The following is a 12,736-nucleotide window of genomic DNA, read 5'->3' as shown; positions in this document are numbered from 1 at the left end:
TTACCTACCTACCTACCGTGTATGTAGAAGTCAGAGGACACCTTTGGGAGTTGATTCTCTTACCATGTGAGTTCAGGAATCAAATTCAGGATGTCAGATTCAGTGGCAAGACCTTTACCCACTGAGCCATTTAATTTAGGCAGTCCTGAAGTTTTTTAGTTTTTGTTATTTGTTTTCCATAACCGAGGCTAGCCTCAAGTTTACTGCAATCCTCCTGCTCCCGTGCTGGGATTAGGCATGCACCATCTTACAAGAGGGAAACCACTCATTTGTTTACCACAGCTGAGACCACTTCTTAATGAAAAACCATCTTTACAAAGATCACATAGGGCTAGAGAGGAGGTCCAGCAGTTTAGAGTGCTTGCTCTTTCAGAAGACCTGGGACCCAGCACCTACCTGGCAGCTAACAACTATAGCTCCAGTTCTACAGGATGGTGGGGTGGTCTCCTAACTTCTGCAGGCCCCAGGCACACCACACACAGACAAAACACCCATACACATAAAATATAAAAAATGTCTTTAAAAAAAACACCATAAATTAGCTCCTACAAAGGACCTGTATCAGAGAATCTCAAGCCTAAGAGGTTCTTTGTAAGCTGCTAAAAGGCACATTAGATATATAATGCTGGCCACACTATTTTAATGATGGAAAACAACAGCTCAGCCAGTTTAGGACAAATGCTAACTATTTTATTTCTCTGAAAATGTTAAAATTGCTGTAAAACTCAGTGATATCTTTTTTTTTTTCTTCCATTTTTAAACATCAAAATGCCATGTAGCCCAGGCTGGCTTGAATTCACTACATTGCTGGAAATGACCTTGAAGTGCTGATTCTGTTTCTAAAACCTCTTGAGTTCTGGGATTTCAGCTATGTGTCATTAAGTTTAATTCTGAAAATGGAATTTCTAAAAAGTTATGTTATTATTATGTCTCTGTTACACGCGTGTGCACACATGTGTATGTGCTACTTGTAAGTGTAGAGGTCAGAAGACAACTCTGCAGGGTCAGTTCTCCTATACCTTTAAGTGGGAATTGAGCTCAGGCTGCCAGGCCTCCATGGCTAGTGGTTTTGTCTGCTAAGCCAGCTCTCTGACCTGAAAACAGGATTTCTAAATGAAAGCTTATTAACTAAAATCTTGAAAAGTGCTGCAAATAATGTTGCCACTTTAATCTACAATCTTAATTTTCCAACTTTCAATGTTATAAAATGGAAGTAAACACATCTCAACAGCCTTAAATATTTTCATGTATTTTATTTTTTAAAACACTTATAATTTTGCAAGCTAGCAGTAAAATATTGCCTTCAATATTTTACTAATTAGCACCATATACTTTTTAAAGCTAACTGGAACATTGTTTCACTGTAAATGATTGTAAATAAGATGTAAATTATTCCCAACATAAGATCATTAATTAAATTAAATCATTATTTTTTGGCTCTAGGCACTTATGTGCACTTTAAAGATGAATTAAACTATGTTAATATATTTGCCAATCTAACAAAGTCAAAGTATCATAGTTTAAAGCAATATTTAATCTCTGAAATTATTTTTAAAAACTATATAAGGAAACTGAGAAACCAGCTATAAGAAAAAAAGGTCATTCCTTTACTTTTAAAGAAATCTCTTAACTTTTGAAAGAACAAAACAACTTGGTGAGAAAGTCCTTTGGTGCAAAGATCAGTTAAACATATTGTTTAGTACACATGACCATTTTCATGCTTGGCTTATTAGTAACCTTACCAAAAAGCCACGGAAAGGTCTGGAACAACTCAGGGGCAGCTGGAAGGCTGAAATAAAATTGCTTGGTGCTAAGAAGATCCCAAGTCACTAGTATAGTTCAAATGGAAGCCTAGATACTTAACATCTATGTTTTAATGTTCTCATCTGAAAAAAAATCTTTCAAAAAGGTAGAAAAAAATATAATTATACTCAAATTACTTCTACACATTCAAAAAAAGGATATTTTCATTTCCTATATTCTGATAAAAGCATTAAAGTTCAGAGCCACAACTGACTGCTCACTAGTACGCCTGTCTTGCATACCGGTAGAAACAAGTCCAGCTCTGCCATCTGTGGATGACTATGACAAGATACAAAAGCATGTGTTTGCCATAAATAGCTCTGGCTAATAGCAAAGTGCGCACACGGAGCAGATCAAATTCTCTATAAGGAGAACGCTCTGGACCACAGCCAAATCCCATTACTAATGTTTAAGACTGCTATACCAATTTTTTTTCCAATTCAACATGGAAAAGTTATTAAGGAATCATAGCTGAAATGAACACTTCTAAACATAAGAATCATTAAACCTTTGAAATGACACTTTATAAATTATTTTCATTATGACCAAGTAATAAAAAATCCTACTTCTACTTCTCAAAAAAATTATTTAGTAATATAACTATGAATTAATATCCTAATTTTTCTAGAGAAATAAGATACTGGAGTATGCCAAAGTGCAAAAAAAATCTGAACTCTGCATTATAACATAAAGAAATAAATAAACATATTTATAAAAGTACCACTCTTTAATGATTGTATGTATATAAGTGATTTTAAGGTATTTTTGACCCAAAGAAATTCAACAATCTGGAAAAAGAGACACATGAGTGTTATCTTAAAGAAAAGAAAATTTCAAATACCAATGCAGAGCTTAATCACTGTTTACCCTAAAATTTCACATGACAATGTGCAAATTTTCCAAGGAAAACAAGGCAACGTTCTGTAATATGCCACAGTTTTTATTGCGACGTGGCCACTTTTGTGAGGGTAGGGAATTTGATCTCAAAACAATGTTCCATTTAAGGCTCTTTTATACAGAAATTGCCATCATGACTGATACTCAAAATATCTGTAGTGTTTCAAGACTCATACGGTAAACATAAAACTCCTACATTTATTCAGTAGTGTATACTCAGTGGGAAACCAAAGACATCAACACAGCTATTCTTTGAAGAAAATATGCAGGTAAGAGGAATGAACACTGAGGTATTAGGATAAATCAATGACAGGTAATGAAACTTAATTGGCATTCTTTTTAAGGGATTAAATGTATTGTTTAAAAAAAAAGTGCTTTTAACGCATAGTGTTAAACCTGTGCTGCCACATCACAAAACAGGCTGGCCAAGGCAGGTGAGGTGTACAAACGCTCGAGCGCCTCGGAGAACTGTAGTCAAGTGCAACTATAAATAATACTGAAAAAAGGTTTGCCATATGACCAGTGGATAATACTTTCAAGGCATTCACTTAGCTTACCCTTTGTAGTACTCTAAGCTATTCACATTGACAACACATCCATTGTAGTGCTCACTGCGAGGAAGGCATGGAACCAGTTGTTTTGGCTAAAATAAGACGGGGAAGGCATTCCTTGGGTTCTACATAAAAGTAACCGTATTAAACAGCCTAATGGCAATCACTGACAGGCTTCTTAAATTCATTCATTCGTTCACTGTGTTGAAAGGGCCCAGTGCAAAGGGAATAAACAAAAACCAAAACCCAATTCGATTCCAGTGGACTGAGCTGGAGAAATGGAAGCCCCTTAACATCGAATGGCACTTGGCTACTGCGTTAGAGCGGCTTTCCCTCAAGGGAAACCACGACACTGCCTCCCAGTTTCTCTCCCAGTGTTGAGCGGTCCTTAATATCGTCCAAGCCATTCACTTGCCACTCATGTTTAATACCTAAAAAAAGAAAAAAGCCACATCCATTAACCTTATTTTGACGAAGAAAGAACCCTTTTTCTTCCGCACAAAACAGTCAAGGTTTATACCTGTAAATTTCTTTTTAATGGCATCTTTAGAGCTAGCATAAATCATCTTGCTTTTTAGCGGTGCACTTTCAGGAGCCCTAAGGGGGAGAAAATGTTGAATTTCAAGAGAAACAAAGGCAAAAACTGACTATGATAATAATAATCCTTGCATTTTTAAAAGCACGTTTTTCTTTTGTTTTTACACACCAGAATATAAATACTAGGTCTTCTTTCTTAGACTCTTTTGTTTCGTATGTGGCATCGTACAAAGCATATCGGCAATCATTCAGAGGTAGCAACTTCACAAAAGATGTGTAGGGGTCCTCTACAGTGTCACCAATGTCACCCACCAAGATCTGCTTTGCTTCCTCTACAATTATCTGTCTTTTGTCATCGCTCAGGCAGAAGAGAACCGCTTTCTTTCTCTTTTTGATCTCCTCTTGTGTAGAAGATTTTCTTACTTTCATATCATTAAAGACCTTGATGACTTCGTCATTCACTGTGACTCCAGATGCCTGAAAATAAACCAACGACGGGAATTTAGAACGAGCTCTTGGGTTTTAACCAGAATTATTGTTTGACTAACAGGGCTTGGCCGGACTATAAAAAACTGCACCAAACAACGTAAGCAATCCTCTTAGATCGGTCCCATTTTCGCATCAGAAGAAGGCAACTAAAATTCCTAGCTCATTCAACCTTCTTGAAGGAGCACGAAGAAAAAAGGCAAACGGAAGGTGGGAAGGGACAAATAACGAGTTGACCCATGCCTGAAATGTTTCCTATTTCACTGGGTGATGTCAGAGCTTCAGGAGCAGCCGCAAAAATACCTTCTGTATTGTGTCAACTCTGCAGGCCTTCAAAAAAAAAAAATAAAAAAAAACACTTCGGGATTTCAGTTAATGCTTCTACTATTTTTTTTTTCTTTAAAGTCATCTTAGCCGCTGCTGCTTCCTCATAAGGAAAGAGAATCAAGCGTAAACTCCAGCTGCCCGCGGCTACGGCAAAACGCCCCACCGCCCATTGGCAGCCGCTGGCGAAGTAACGGGTCCGGCGAGAGGGCGGCTTAACCCGGCTTTGCCACCTGCTCCGTCTCCGCACAACGGCTCCCCGGCCCCTCGCCCTGGGCCCCGACGGCGCGCGCCCGAGACCCATCAGGCGGCACGCGGGCTGCGGCCGGGGAAACCTCCCTCGCGCCCGGCCCTCCCGCCTGCCTTAGGAGTCCGAGCGGCCGCGGGCCCGGAACCGCCTGCCCGCCCGCCCGCCCGCCCGCCCGCCGCAGGCCCTCGAGCCGCGGGGGACCAGAGCGCGGGAGCGCCCACCGCCCAGGCTCCGGGCAGGGTAAGATGGCGGCCGCGCGGGGGTCCGCGCCGCGCCCAGCCTCCCCCGCCGGCGCGCCCACCTTACCATAGTGCCCGCGGCTGAGGCTGCGGCGGCGGCTCGGGCTCCGGCTCGGTGGCACTGGGACGAGAGGAAGGAGGGGCGGGCGGCGGGCAGCCGAGAGTGCGGGGCACGCCGGGAGCGGCGGGCTCGGGGGCCGCAGGGCGGGCGCGGCGGTCACGTGCTCCGGCCCCGCCCCTGCCCCCCGCGCGCCCGCCCGTGTCCTCCGCCTGACCCCGGAGCACCAGGGCCGCCAGCCGGAAAGCGCAGTGGCGGCGGGAACCCGAGCGCGCGGGTTGGGACGGTCGCAGCGACCAGCCGGGGCCGGGGCTGTGGCCGGGGCTAGGAGGCTCCCGCTCGAGCGGTTCGCGGACTCGGGGCGCCGCTCAGCTCCGGGGTTAGAGCGTGAGGAAGCGGGGTGCAGTGGTCGGGTAGAACGCTTTGCTTCCTCCACCTGCGTTTTCCAATGGATGGAACGGGACTGTAATTTCGGGTCCTTTTTGGAAGACCCCCCAGCTTGGTGTGACGCGTTTGGAGCTTTCTCCTTTTTGGGTCTTTGATTTGAGACAGGACCTCATTTGTAGCCTTTGCAGGTCTCGGACTCGCTATCCAGCGGCAGATGACCTTGAACCGCTCGCCACGCCCCATCCCGCCAGAGCTGGGGACACGGGCGCACACCACCAGCCCTCCTCGCACTGAAAAGAGAATAAACACTATACATATTACCCCAGTTAACCGAACTATCCAGCAAAGGGAGAACGATAAGCAGGGATGTTGGCTCACACCTGTAATGCCGTGAGAAAAGGGACAGGCATAGAGACACCAAGGCCGCATTTTCAGGATGCCCTGGAGATACCTTGGACAGAATCATAGTCTGAGTAAAACCAGAAGCTACTAGGGTGATATTTCTCTTCCCTTGTAAATGGGGTCTATGGAAAGGACTAGAAAAATACCTGTTAACAGCTGTGGAGGCAGAAAGGCCTTAAGTGTCTGATTTGGAATTGTGTTGAAATCTGGGGGGGGGGCACATCTGCTGTGCACACTCGGGGAGGTAAAAAAAAAACCCTGTCAGAGACATTTCTGCTCCACCATGTGGGTCCTGGGAGTTGAACTCAGTGGCCAGGCTTGGTAGTACCCTACCCCCCATGTCAGGCAGCTCATCCTCATCTGTGACTTCAGCTCCAGGGACTCTGACTCCCTCTTCTGGCCTCTGCAAGAACCTGTACATGTATACATACCTGCACACATGCGCACATACATAGAAATAAATATTTTAAAAGTATTTTTTAAATTTTTATTTTTACTCATGCGCATGTCTATATATCTATGTGAAGTCCTGCCATGTGTGTGCAGGGGCCTTTTGGGGCCAGAAGTGTGATCTCTGAAACTAGAGTTGCAGACAGCTGTGAGCTGCCTGGTGTCCATGCTGGGAACCAGACTTGGGTCCTCTGCTAGAGCAGAGAGCGCTCTCAAGTGCTGAATGCTCTTTCCAGCCCATCCTTGTATTTTTTTTTTAAAAGCATACACATTTCTTTAAGTTTTTTTGTTTGTTTTGAGACAGGGTTTCTCTGTGTAGCTCTGGCTAGCCTGGAACTCACTCTGTAGAGCAGGCTGACCTAGAACTCACAGAGATCCACCTGCCTCTGCCTCCCAAGTGCTGGGCCACCTGTTGTGAGGTGATAATTGTACAGTGTGAAGGTACTTACTGCTTAAGCCACCTTCTGATTGGTTTAATAAAGAGCTGAATGGTCAATAGCTAGGCAGGCATGATAGGCGGGACTTCCTGGGAGGGAGAGGAACTTGGAAGAATCTGAGGTGCACAGGATTAAGCCAGTGAGACTCAGAGAGAGTGTGACATACAGAATGGAGAAGAGGTAACGAGCCACATGACAGAACATAGATTGACAAAATGGGTTAATTTATCAGAGCTAGTTGAGAACAAGCCTAAGCTAAGGTCAAGCTTTCATAATAAGAAGACTCCATGTCATTATTTGGGGGCTGGTTGTTCAAAGAAAGTCCAACTATAGCCACCACTGCCCAGGTCTTTTTATATAACACACAGGAGCAGGTGTTAGGAAATGAAGACTCATGACAACACCCTTTTGTGGTTCTTCTTAAGAAATAGTGCTTGCTTTCAGGAATTGTACAACGAAGTCCCATGTGTGACAGCTGATATCAAATAAGCAAAGAGCAGAAATTCTTTCCTCAACTCGAAAAGATGCTGACAGCCTATTCTGGCAAAGTCTGTATTGCCAGCCCAATGCAGCTTCTTCTTTCAAAATATATTAATTTTTTGAGACAGGGTCTCGCTATATATGTACTGACTGACCTGAATTTGCCCTGTAGACCAGGCTGACCTACAGAGATCTGCCTGCCTCTGCTTCCTGAGTGCTGGGATTAAAGGTGGGCATTAATAAATCTGCCCTAATTTTTATCAGTTGTTAGCCTTTTATATGATGGGTTTGTTATGACACGCGATACATCTCGTACATTGTTATCATTCCCCTCTGCCTTCTTTATCTTCCCTGTCTTCTTTCCTTTCCCCATTACCACTCTTTCCCCCTCCTCTCTCTTAAGATGGCATCCTTCCTTCTGATAGAGCCCCCTCCTCCCCTTTTGGATTTTTCAAGACAGGGTTTCTCTGTGTAGCTGTCCTGGCTGTTCTGGAACTCACTCTGTAGACCAGCTGCCCTTGAACTCAGAGAGCCTCCTGCCTCTGCCTCCCAGGTGCTGGGCTTTACAATGAGCGCCAACACGCCTGAGTGGGTCTCTGGTTTTGAGCCCTTCCTTTCTGGGCTTCCCTTCTGGCCTATCCTGGAAAGCTTAAATAGTCCTGGAAAGACCAGGGTTGCTGCTGCAGAAGCTGGGGTTCCAAAGACATCAACGACCCTCCTACTGTGACGGTAACCATATGCCAGCCTGTTCCCTTCTCCTCAGATGTTCCTGTCTCTCCTTCTCTACGATTCTAATTTCCCTGACTTCATCTCTGTCTCCACATATCTTTTATATTACACTAACTTGTTACAGATTTTGCTGCCCCGCTGGCTGTAAGCTGCTTACGGATTTTAATCCTTCTTATCTTTGACTTTCTGGAGCCTGGCACATAGTAAATGCTCAGGAGACGCTGATGGGCTGGAGAGATGGCTCAGCCGTTATAAGCTAGACTCACAACCAAAGTATAATAAATTTAAACTATTTCGCTGCTATAAAGAGGGAAGCTGGGCACTCGGGAGGCAGAGGCAGGCAGATCTCTGTGAGTTCGAGGCTAACCTGGTCTTTAAGATCTAGTTCCAGGACAGGGAAGCTGGGGCAGGGCTGGAGATATAGCTCATTTGGTAGAATGCTTGCTTCATAGATACAAAGCCATGGTGTGATCCCCAGTATCACATGAACTAAGTAGGGTGACGTATAACTCCAATCCCAGTCTTTGGGAGGCAGGAACATCTGATGCTCAAGGTCATCCTCAGCTACATAGAGAGGTTAAGGCTATCCTGAGCTACACGAGACCCTGCTTCAAAATAAGAGTGGTGGGGTAGGGGATGTGCTGAATAGATGGCTCAGCAGTTAAGAGCGTTTGCTGCTCGTGCAGACCCAGGTTCAATTCCCAGCAGCCTTATGGTGATTCACAGCTATCTGAAACACCCTCTTCTGGCCTTGGGCACCAGCACAGATGTGGCACACATACGTACGTGCAAATGAAACACACACATCTAAAAAGTTGTTTTGTTTTTAAAGAGGACAGCTGGGCATGATGGCTTATGCCTATAATCCCAGCATTTTTGTTTTGTCTTGTTTTTCAAAACAGGGTTTCTCTGTGTAGCCTTGGCTGTCCTGGAACCCACTATGTAGATCAGGCTGACCTTGAATTTACAGAGATCCACCTGCCTCTGGCTCCCGAGTCCTGGGATTAAAGCAATGCACCACCACTGCCCGGCTCATTTTTGTTTTTTGAGACAAGGTCTCCTGTAGTCCAGGCTGGCCTTGTCCTCACTAGTTTGCTGAGACTGGCCGTAAATACCCCGATCTTCCTATCTTTGCCTTCTACATCCTGGGACCATGCATGACAATGCCCAGCTTTGGTAAAACCATTTTGAAAAGTAGTTTGAGTTTTTAAAAAAAATTTTTGAAACAGAGCCTGGCCATGTAGCTGTGACTGACCCGGAAGTTGCTGTGTTGTGTTCATCAGACTGTCCTTGAACTCACAGAGCTCCTTCTGTCTCTGCTTCCTGAATGTTGGAATTAAAGCAGTGCACCACCAAGTCCTTGAAAATGTTAAGCTTCCATAAAACCAACTAAGTCCATTCCTATGTGCATATCCCAAAGACATTAAAACATATGTTCACACAAAATCCTGTATGTGAAAATTCATGGAAACATTATTTGTTCATAACAGCCCCATACTGCAGGCAACTGAAATGTCCCCTGGCTGGTCAATGGGTGAAGGAAGTGTACCCGTGCCACAGAATGTGATTAGCTATAAGAGGAGCAATAGACTTACATTGTTGTCTATCCTGGATGAACCTAAAAGTGCTATTCAAAGCGAAAGAAGCCAGTTCCCCAAGACCACGTATTACACGGTGAATCCAGAACCAGAAAGCCTGCAGAGACGCCTAGTGCTCGTCTGGGGTGAGGAAGAGAGAATGTGGAGGGACCGAAGCAAGTATGGGGGTTCCCTCCCTTGGGGAGGTAAAAATATTCTAAAATCTGATAGTGGTGGTGTCACACAACTGTGAACACAGTGCCATCAGGACGGCGCACGCGACAGGAACAGGATTCCACCAGGGCTACTTCTGTCGAGCCTTCATGTGACTCAGACTGCTGAGTTCCTGGGCCGTGAGGTCATGCTCCCAAATTAGAAAGGACCAGCAGTGAGATGTGTAAGACCCACAGTGAGTGTTGTGGCTCAGAGAGTGAGTCACAGCCTCACACTGGAGCACACGATGCCTGCTGTGTGCTCTAGTAAGTTCAGCCTTGAGTGTAGAAACACATGTTCCCTCCTCCACGGTTTCCTGACAGTGTAGGCGTCAAGAAACATGTGCCAGAGCTGGGAGAGACGGCTCAGCAGTTAAAAGCATAGACTGCTCTTCCAGAGGACCCGAACCTTTTCTAGATTCTGCAGGCACCTGACCTCGAGTATGTGTACCCCCACGCACTCATATACACACAATTTTAAAAAATAAGTCTTAAAAACAAAGTAAAAAGTTGTATCATTTTATAATCCTACATACAAGATAGGATTAGAGTCCAATTTTTCCAGTCCTTACCAACATGATGGTCTGTGTGTCTTTTTCAGTCATTCTAGTGGTCGGATATAGTATCTAATTGTTTTATTTTTTGCCATTCATTTTTGTTCTTTTTTTTTTTTAGAATTTTATATATGAGTACTGTATTTACCTCAATTTCCCTTGCTCTCTTCCCTCCAGTTCTTCCTGTTTCCTCAACTCCATCTCAAATTCATGACCTCTTTTTAAGTATAATTATTGCATACACACACACACACACACACACACGCACATGCACAGTCTGCTGAGATCACTCATGCAGCTCATATGTTTTTCAGCTGACTTTGTGGGGTTGACTACACTTTCCCTCTCAGCAACCTGTAGTTCTTCTAGGGCTGGAGACTGGGAATCCCCCCATCTATGTTGCTATGCCAACTGGCGTTGTCATCTTTTGGGTCTTGCTTAACAACTCTATTGGGATTTCTTGGGTGCGGTTTCCATGTCAAATACAGACGACACTGTCGTACAGCAGACATCCCATCCTGGTCCTCTGGTTCTCATTGACTCTTCCTGAGCCTTAAGTATAGGGGTTTTATGTTATATGTATCAGTTGGGGCTGGGCACCCCCATCCAGTTGTTCTCTGGACTGTGACCGGTTGTGGCTTTATGTATGTGTGATGTAAACAAGCTTCTTTGACGAGTGGTGAGAGCTACCTTGCCCGTGGGTATATGGATAAGTATTTAAAATGCAGTCGGGAGTCATACTGGTGTAGGAAAAGTGGCAGTAGTTGGTTCTGCTGGGTCCAGAGCCTCACCAGGCATTCACACTCTATAGACTGAGTCCTAAATTTCCCTCTTACTAGTGAGCCTTAAATCCCAGGATGTAAGTGACACTACCGCACCTTTTGGGATAGCTTGTCATTTTGGTCATTGTTGTTGGTAGCATCACATCTGGATTGTGGTTGCAGCACATCTGGGTAGGCCTGCTGCTTGCTTTCTTCCTTTGGATGCTCCTTCTGATAGTATGGGAGCTAGTCCCTAGGGAGGAGACTTCAGGTCAGGCCCAGCTCAATCCCCGCAAATCCTGTCTGAAGTACACAGTGTCTCCAGTAATAGGAAATTACCTGCAATTTCTGGGAGGCACCCAAGGCAATAGCAATAGCCTATAGTTTTGGGAGTCTTTCTGGACTCCTTTGACCAACAATACAAATCAAAGTTTCTTGTGTCTGGCACTATTTTCTATGTGTGTGTGTGTTGTTTGAGACGGGTTATACATAGTCCTGGCTGTCCTAGAACTTGCTATATAGTTTAGGCTGGCCTTGAACTCACAGAGATCATCCTGCCTCTGCCTTCTGAGTGCTGGGACTAAAGGTGTAAGATATCATGCCTACCTGGGGTTTTGTTAGTCTATGGTTCTTGGAGGAGCATTGTCAGCCTAACTGGCATAACTTCATTTAGACTGTGTATGTTAATTTAACTTCATTTAAATTTATGCATTTTTTGTTTGTTTGTTTGGTTTTTGTTTTTTGAGACAGGATTTCTCTGTGTAGCTCCTCCTGGAACTCGCTCTGTAGACCAGGCTGGCCTCGAACTCACAGAGACCCACCTGCCTCTGCCTCCTTAGTGCTGAGATTAAAGGCATGCACCACCACTGTCGTCTAAATTTGTACATAATTTTAAATAAATATAAAATATGATTCTCTGTGGCCTTTTCAGGCGTTCTCGGTGTTATTGTCCCACTCCCTTTCCTTCTGCTTTCCTCCTTCCTCACTTCTGAAGGGAAGGTCTCCCTTTCCAGTTCCTCTTCACAGCTCCTGTGTCCTGCCAGGCCCCCGTCTAGCGATAAGACCTCATTGTATCATCTAGGCTGTCTGAAACACCATGTAGCCCTGGCTAGCTGCTAACTTGTGACCCTTCTTTCTCCGCCTCCTGAGTGCAGGAGTCATAAACATGAGCCCCCACTCAGCCTTTTGCATTTTCTTTGGAGAAATATCCAAAGTCTTAGAAATGGGTTATCTTTTTTAAAAATTAAGTACATTTTAAAGGTTTTTATGTATGTGTATGTGTCCATGAGTAGGCACACGTATGTATGCACACAAATGTGTGTGGTACCTGTGAAGTTTAGATGTGGACATTGGGTCCACGGAACTGGAGTTGCTTACCATCGGGAGCCACCTGACGTGGGTGCTGGGAGCAGAACTGTGGCCTCCAGGAAGCCAGAGCTCCAAACTGTTGAGTTGCTTCTCCAGCTCCCTGGGTTGTCTTTTCATTGATTTATACGATTTGTTTATATATTATGGATATGTGCCAGATACATAGTTTGAAAACACATACCTTCGTTCTGTGAGCTTTTAGTTTTCTATTTAGTATTCTTTGCAACACAAAGA

At 44.5% G+C, this 12,736-nt stretch overlaps 1 protein-coding gene across 3 annotated transcripts; it reads right to left on the bottom strand.

The window, feature by feature from the left end:
* Nucleotides 1-1,238: 1,238 nt before the first annotated feature.
* On the bottom strand, nt 1,239-5,290 carry Cfl2 (cofilin 2). 3 transcript variants are annotated; one of them, XM_085697634.2, is made up of 4 exons: nt 5,155-5,290; nt 3,958-4,265; nt 3,772-3,848; nt 1,239-3,682 (listed from the first exon to the last, which is right to left on the bottom strand). In XM_085697634.2, the coding sequence occupies exons 1-4, from the start codon at nt 5,155-5,157 to the stop codon at nt 3,570-3,572; spliced, it is 501 nt and encodes a 166-aa protein (XP_085553760.1). In that variant the 5' UTR covers nt 5,158-5,290; the 3' UTR covers nt 1,239-3,569. The 3 variants fall into 3 exon arrangements, with proteins under 3 accessions (XP_085553760.1, XP_048271634.1, XP_048271636.1); XM_048415677.3 differs by lacking the exon at nt 5,155-5,290 and adding an exon at nt 4,518-4,724; XM_048415679.3 differs by lacking the exon at nt 5,155-5,290 and adding an exon at nt 4,578-4,724.
* Nucleotides 5,291-12,736: the final 7,446 nt, after the last annotated feature.

This window comes from Myodes glareolus, chromosome 11, assembly GCF_982192425.1.
Source record: "Myodes glareolus chromosome 11, mMyoGla1.1, whole genome shotgun sequence".
NCBI classification, from domain to species: Eukaryota; Metazoa; Chordata; class Mammalia; order Rodentia; family Cricetidae; genus Myodes; species Myodes glareolus.
The sequence above is the reverse complement of the archived record's forward strand: the minus strand, read 5'-3'. Positions and strand labels throughout refer to the sequence as shown.

Coding starts and splice junctions, on each gene's coding strand:
- Cfl2 (XM_085697634.2), bottom strand. Junction 3,849..3,957: donor GACCTAGTATTTATATTCTG/GTGTGTAAAAAC, acceptor TCTCCCCCTTAG/GGCTCCTGAAAGTGCACCGC. Junction 3,683..3,771: donor CATTAAAAAGAAATTTACAG/GTATAAACCTTG, acceptor TTCTTTTTTTAG/GTATTAAACATGAGTGGCAA.